Here is a 7,606-nt window from a genome sequence, read left to right on the forward strand (position 1 = left end):
CTTGAGGATAGGAGAGATTGTCAAGAAACAGTCAGAGCTGTCTTGTTGAAACATGGACCTCCTTTGCTGGAGAGCACAGCCTCCAGAGGAGTTTTGTGCCAGTCTTCCATCTACATACCAAAAGAGCTAGGGCCAATATTCTTTAGAAGGACACAACCAAAGGCGCTAAAACTGTCACCGAAGGTTACCTCTTAGAATGACTCATGACTTTGAGGACTGAAGTCAATTCAAAACATTTGCTCAAGCCTGAGACTCCAATAAAGGACTAATCAAGGATGTGTTAATTAACTAATCTGCACTGATATGCATGTTAACAAAAACATAGCTCACAGGAATGTTGTCTTATTGCACCAAACATTTGGCTTTGGTGGATTCTTTGCTTTTCGAAGATGGGAACCAGTTTTGCAGCCTGCACCTTTCAGGAGTGCCCCAGAGAAGATGGCAAATATCACGCCAACTGCTTTTTAAAATCATTTCTAAAAACGGGTTGCCTGGGGAAGGAGACATCTTAGCTAAGCTACAGGCTTTCATTGCTCCAAGAGTCCCCTTTAATCTGCTAACAGTCCCTTAGCCAAATATTGCAGCCTGTCGCATCTGACTTCACTGGATGGCTCCTTTGTATTGCTAACCTGTCCCAAGAGGGATACTGCTGCTAATTGGTCGTCCTACTCAGTTGTCCTTGGGATGATTTTTACCTCCAGCCTGGTTTTGTCAATCCGGTTAACTGAATCAAATCAAGCAAGTGACGACTGAGACTTACATGCCTTGAAAATCCTCATCTGGTATTTCAGAGTAACTGTGCCCAATGGTGTCACTTGGACCTGTAAAGCAGACAGTTAGCAAATAGGCAGTCAGTGCTTTTCATGACAATATATTGCTTTGTGCTTTCAAAAGGAAAGGCCATGGAGCAGCTGGTGCCTCCGTGTGCACGTGGCTAGGGCTCTGGCTGGCGTGGTGTCAGGAGAGTAGCCTAATATGCAAATGAGTTCCTGCTGGGCTTTTACTACCCAAAAGCCCTGATTAGGACTGAGATTAGTGGCTGTTGGCCCAAATTAATAGGATTTACACAAAACCACATCACAGGGATCACTCTATGATTATATTGCTTCATTCCTCCTCGTCCAGAAAGGAAGATCCAGCCTTTTCCTGGGATCCTGAGTCCCTTCCAGCTCCCTGGCCTCACATGGTCTTCAATCTGGCCCCACTGGTATTTTAACCTGCTCCACACAGATCACAGGATTCTCTCCAGGGTTCACAAGTTACCAGGGCTGCTTTCATAGAATCAGAGAGTGGGAAGGGACCTCCAGGGTCATCTAGTCCAACCCCCTGCACAATGCAGGGAATTCACAAATACCTCCCCCTCCCACACACATACATACATCCCCAGTGACCCCTACAGGCTTCATGCCCAGAAGATGGCAAAAACCTCCAGGATCCCTGGCCAAAGTGACCTGGAGAAGAAATGCTGACTGACCCCAAAGTGGCAACCAGCATTTCCCTGGGTGTGTAAGAAGGGACCAGGAGAATTCAGCACTGGTGCAACCCTTCCTGCCCTCCCTCTCATGATCTGTCTCAGTTCACAGAATCAGCATTGCTGTCCGATGGTCATCTAGCCTCTGTTTAAAAACTTCCAAGGAAGGAGAGCCCACCACCTCCCAAGGAGGAAGCCTGTTCCCCAATGCAGAGTTTTGTCCCTGCCTGCATCTCTTCTTGGCTGGTTGAGAAAGTGCTGATAGTCATAGAAATCACTGCCAAATGCTACCAGCTCACACTCTGTCTTTACTATTTGCCCACATCATGGGAACAGAAGGAAATGTTCCTTTGTGCAGAAGATGCATTGCTTAGAAACACAGGATCGCAGAGCTGGAAGGGGCCAAACAGGCCATCTAGTCCAACCCCCTGCTCTGTGAAGGAAGCGTTAGAAGCTGAGGCTGCGACTCGGAAAAGTTAGCTGGACTGAGTCTAAAGGAAACGTTGCATATTAAAACAGCCCTAAGGTCTTACTAACTAGAGCAAAAAAAAGGGGGTGGGAATGGGACAAGACTAAACTCAAAAGAGCCAGTGCGGATCAAAAAGAAGAGACAGGATGGAAAGTCCCCAAATATAACAGACAAGTTGCACAATTTATTGTGTAACAACAACATATCACATTTTGGAGTTTATTCATCTAGTGTGAGAAGGAAAAGTTACAATGCACTTGCCCTTTGCAGTATCTAGCCGCCCATGTTGCCTGTGTCTGGCCTCTCCATGTTGTGCATTCCCCCCTCCCCCTGCTGCCTGTTTGGAAACAGAGATGACCTGTTTGTAGCAGATGGGTGAATTGTACTAAAAACATGGCTGCTGCTTTCAACAGTAGCTGCTTGTCTATTATAACATGAAGAACCAACGCCCTCGGCCATTCCCTCTTTGAGCCCCCGCTTCTCAAATAGCCCCGCAAAACCCACCATTCGAGTCTCATGAAGTCACCATGGATGCTTTGAAAGTACTTCTTACCTGCATCCCGGGACCTTCTGGGCAGGTGTTTTGATGCAGTAGAACTTACCAAGACAATAAAAGAAATGAATGTTACCCACTTCATGATTCCAAATTGTATGGGGGCTGGAAGGTGCCAGGCAGAAAGAGCAAAGGAGCCAACAGAGCTTTTATACTCTGCTGGGATCCATGTTGGGTTAATCACAAACCGTGTTGCTGTCGTAGGTCTTGAGAGAGATACCTGCTAATAATTAAATGGATAAATATTTGCTCCTTGTGTTTGTTAAGTGGACATCTTGTCACAGAAAGACCTTGCAGACTTATTATGCTTTCAGAATCTGGACAAATAGACACTGGTACGTTCTTTTATCGTACTGCAAATAACAGAGTTAAGCAAAAGTTTTCTTCATGCCCCTAATCTGTATCCCAGCCTTCCTGCCAAAAGAGACTTGTCCAAAGGTGAAGGGAGCTGCTGTGCGTGGAGTCTGGGCACTTGCTTCGGCCAGCTGGAAAACCTCAAGTTCAGGGAGGGAGCCAAGGCTACTGGGGAGGAAGCAGCTGAGCCTTCCTTGGCCACTTAAATCAGGCTAGTCCAACACCACCACAACCCAGCTGCTTCTGCTGAAGATGCCCCTGATCTCTGGGCCACGACCTCTCCAGAAAGCCCAGCCACTCTCTGGTCGGCTCAAAGCCATGCCAGACCTGGGACAGGGAGGCACGTCATTGGCTCTGCACTCCTGCCGCTTGACCCTTTTGCTCTTGGCTTGACTGTGAGGCTGATCTCCTTCCCAGGTGGGGTGGCAGAGATAAGGAAACCCCCCTCCCTCCAGGGACTTCCAGTTTATCCCCCCACTCCCCTGTCTCCCCAGAAGTAGACGTGGCAGCACCAGAAATGATGGGAGAGCACTGCTGCCAAATCTGGTGGGTGGGAAATTAAAGATGCAAGGGAGATGGGAGGGACCTCCAGGGTCATCTAGTCCAACCCCCTGCACAATGCAGGGAATTCACAAACACCTCCTCCATGCATACACCCAGTGACACCTGCCTGCTCCATGCCCAGAAGGTGGCTAATAATAATAGCTGCCTGACCCCGAAGTGGCAAGCAGCATTCCCCTGGGCGCAGAAGAAAACTGAGTCCATCGAGGGCTTCCCCGGCTTGGGGGTGGGGGGGGGGGGGGCGGGGGGATGTGCAGAGGCCCTGAATGTGCAGTCAAACAGGGGGCTCCTTGGGACCCCTTCTCTGCCACCACTTCTTCTCTGCCTGATCTGTGCCAGCGGGTGGGTATGAGGGGCACCAATGCCCCATCGCTCCTGAAGGGAAAGATGCTGAGATGGGGCAGTTAACTGAAAGGAAGTCCGTCTCTGCCTCATACCTGGGCAGAGAAACCACAGACCAGGTGGGCAACTGTGCTCAGGTGAGCACATTCCTCTCTCAGATGATCCTGTCATGAAAGCTGTTCAATCAGCCCCCACACCCCCCCCCAGGCCCTGCTCTGAGGCTGCCACAAGCCGCAGGCAGGCAAGCAGGCAGGCAGACAGACCTCTTGCATGGCGCACCAGGAAGAACAGGACAGGTTTGACTTGGCTAAGGCCTGATCCCCCAATCAGCTGGGAGCTGGTTTCTGAATGAGCCAGGCTGGCATTTCCCAGCTTCTGTGGCTTGGTGCAAGCCAGATATGTCTCATGTGCAGATTGTCAGTGTGTGTGGCTGCTAAGGGCTGTCTGCAGCATCCTGAATTCCTTGCTGCACAAGACGGCCAGAAGACTCCTCATTGGCTGTTCTTGCTGGACCTCGTCCCTTCTTCCCTGCCACCAGCTCCAGATGTTCTGGGACTGGAGGGAAGTTGTAACTTACTTCTGGCACCCCCGCCTGGGGTTTTCAAGGCAAGAGATATTTAGAGGTGGTTTGCTGTGGCCTGCCTCTGCCTAGAGAGAGACCCTGGGTTTCCTGGGGGGCCTCCCTCCCAAGTACTGAGAATGCCACACCCCCACCACCGCTTAGCTTCCAGGATCTGATGAGATCAGGCTAGCATGGACAGGATCAACGTCTGCCCAGCTCTGAGCATGCCCGCTGCCTTCTGGACTTCGCCGAGGCCTCCCAAGGCTCAGGATGTCTCGGCAAAGTTGGGGGGCATGGCAGCAAGCACGCTGAGAGCTGGCTCTGAGCACACCCGCTGCCTTCCAGACTTTGCCAAAGGTCCGGGAGGCGTGACAGTGACGAATATACCGATGGGGGGGAGGAGCGGGGTTCGGCCTAGGGGCGCAGGCAGCCCCAGCACCAGGCCTGACAGGAAGATGAGTTGCTTTCTAGCAGAGGCCATCACAGTGCATGGAAGGTTCCCCTCACGTTTCTTGCCTTAGATCTCCGTGACTGCTGTTCCCCCCTGACATGTCCTTAAGGCAATAGCTATAAGTATTATATAATAGTGTTATAACATTGCAATAGCTTTTGTTTTTTAAAAAAATGACCAGCCCTTTTGGTTGCAGTGTTAGAAGCAGAAATGTGCAGCCAGTCTCTGGCTTGTCCTCACCCCTTCTGTGCACTTGCCCTCCTGTCCGGGAGGTGGGGGTGACAGCCCTAGCCCTTCACTCACCCGCTCCAAAGGAAAGGCGGGCAGGGAATGGCCTTGCCCAGGCACAGCAGGCCAAGGGCTGTGTAGAAAGATGCAAAAGCAAGGCCATGCCTGGAAATGCACCCAGGTCACCCAGCATGTGCCTTCAAAGGGAGGGAGGGAGGCAGGTCTCAAAAACAATGACTTTGGTAGCTGCAGCCAATGGAGGGCAAAGTACTGGATTTAGATTGAAGCTCCCAAACCCAGGATGTATTAATTATATTTTTTAAAATAAACCTTTAAAGAAATCTGCAAAAATATTACAATATAAAAGCAAGTGCACAGCTAAAAAATAATAATAACATAGCTAACCCACAATACTTGTATTGTGGTTCTCTAATCTTGGTTCTCTAATCTTTGGTTCTGTTTAGTCAGTCGATCCGTGTTTATTACAATCCAAGATCAGAAGCCAAAGTCAGGATCATCAACAGGCATCCACACTGAATACAGGTCATAAACATAAAATATAATTCTCAATTGAAATTGGTTCAAAACAGAGCCGTGTTTTTCTGCCTAAGTAAACATGTCAGGGCACAGAATCTGGCTACCTTAAAAGTGATTTCATCACAACGATCACCAAGAAGGAGTGAAATATAAAACTGATTAGCTCTACCAGGATAACTTTGAATGAATAGAGTGGTGCATGAATTCCAGAAGTTCTGTTAAAATTGACAGTATCAGAGGACATGCTCAATTGTTTCTACCATACCAGAATGACATGGACAGAGGTGTTTCTCATATGAGATATGAGCATATCTCCCATCAAAAATGGCAGGTGGAAGGATATTAAATTGGCAAGGGCAAAGTTCTTTGATGTTTGGGGAATTCCAACGTATGCAGGTGGAACAAAGTTTTGGTTGTAATTCCCCACTACTGGAATGAGATTAGCTCAAGAGCTGTCTAGCTAGAGAGAAATGTCCCACAGTCTCTATTTAATTATTGTTTTAGCTAATTTTGTTTGATTTCATTTTTCAGATTTACAGTCCTCCCTCCGCACAAGAGGGCTCAGGGTGGATCACAGACAGTAATTAGGATGTTCGGAGAACATAAGCAATTAATACATTATTAAAATACATGACATAAAAATTTAAAACAATTGCACCATTTGTTCTAAGTACAATCTCTGAAACTGGCGTCACTGGACTCCAACATTTGTTTAATCCGGGCCTCGTAGAAGTGGTATCTTTAACAGGGGAGGCTGACTTTTTTATTGGACGCCTGCTGGCTCAGCCAAAGGCCTGGTGGAAGAGCTCCATCTTACATGCCCTGCAGAATGGTAAAAGTCTCCCCACGGGGCCCTGATCTCATGTGGGAGCCTGTTCCACCAGCCCAGGGCCAGGGCAGAAAAAGCCTTGATCCTGGTGGAGGCTAAGTGGACATTCCTTGGGCTGGGGACAGCCAGCAGGTTTGGCTCAACAAGGTCTCCAGGGCACATTTGGAGAGAGGCGGTCCCTCTCTAGGTATGTCAGTCCCAGGCCTCGCAAGGTTTGAAAGTCAAGACCAGCACCTTGAAGTCGATCTGTCAAATTCCCCCCCTGGTTCTCTTGAATAAAAAGTCTTTTGATCTTTATAAAGTTCCTTTTATTGTAAGATCCAGAGATATAGGTACAGACATCTTGTCCAAGTCAGATCTGGGGCATCCCAGATCTTCCTTCAGTATATAGGGTAACATTCTAAACCATGCGCCCCTTCCCCCTTGAAATGAAAGCATTTTTCCCAAGCATGTTTGAGCAGAAGATAAAACCTCTCAAGGCTAGCATGTTATACGAAAAGTTACTTTTGCAGCAATAGACAAAACAACAGATGAGGTACCATAGTATCGAGAGGCTGAGAACTAAGGGAGTGGAGAGGATACATGGGAACTGAAGAGACAAGGAGCAACTGACCAAAACTTTCAGGGTAAGCAACACTTTCAGTATTCAGCACAAGAAATGATTTCACTCTTCATGGGACATACATTTGACATTCTGCCCCCCTTAAGATCCCCCCTAGGTCCCGGGCAGTTTGGATTCTGAGTGTGAAATTTCTTTATTAATCTAGGCGCCCATACATGTTCAGCTCTTACCCATTCCCTTTGAGACACAGGAAAATGTAACCACTTTATTAGTAGTACAACACCCCCTGCTTGAGTTTAGAGTCCAAAATAGATTTAATCTCCCGGTGAGGCTGGTTCTTGATCATCTGCAGAGGAGGAACTGGTGTCTGGTATCGTCCTTTGGGGCAGGTTTAACCAGCTACAGTGAAAAACAGGATGGAGATTACGGTAAGTTTTAGGTAAATCAAGTTCTACAGACACTTGATTAATTAGTCTTTTTACTTTAAATGGTCCAAGATACTTGGGGCTCAGTTTTCTAGATGGTTGCAGATTGGGTAAGTTTTTGGTAGACAGGTACACCCATTTCCCACATTGTACATCTCAGAAAGGTTGCCGTTTCTTGTCATAAGCTTTTTTATAAGTCTGTTTTGCCTTTTCTAGCTGGTGTTGGGTGAGTTGCCAAATAATTTCTAGGTTGGACCCCCAG

General features: G+C 48.0%; 1 protein-coding gene across 1 annotated transcript in view; it reads right to left on the bottom strand.

Moving 5' to 3' along the window:
- Positions 1–2,701, bottom strand: part of LOC132578045 (albumin-like) — a 49,881-nt gene extending 47,180 nt beyond the window's left edge. Inside the window, exons 1-2 of the mRNA XM_060247869.1 lie at positions 2,494–2,701; positions 761–821 (exon numbers count right to left, since the gene is read on the bottom strand). Coding sequence (XP_060103852.1) covers positions 761–821; positions 2,494–2,578 — 146 coding nt within the window. The 5' untranslated portion in view covers positions 2,579–2,701. The remainder of the gene's footprint in view (positions 1–760; positions 822–2,493) is intronic.
- Positions 2,702–7,606: the final 4,905 nt, after the last annotated feature.

This window comes from Heteronotia binoei, chromosome 10 (assembly GCF_032191835.1).
Source record: "Heteronotia binoei isolate CCM8104 ecotype False Entrance Well chromosome 10, APGP_CSIRO_Hbin_v1, whole genome shotgun sequence".
NCBI lineage: Eukaryota > Metazoa > Chordata > Lepidosauria > Squamata > Gekkonidae > Heteronotia > Heteronotia binoei.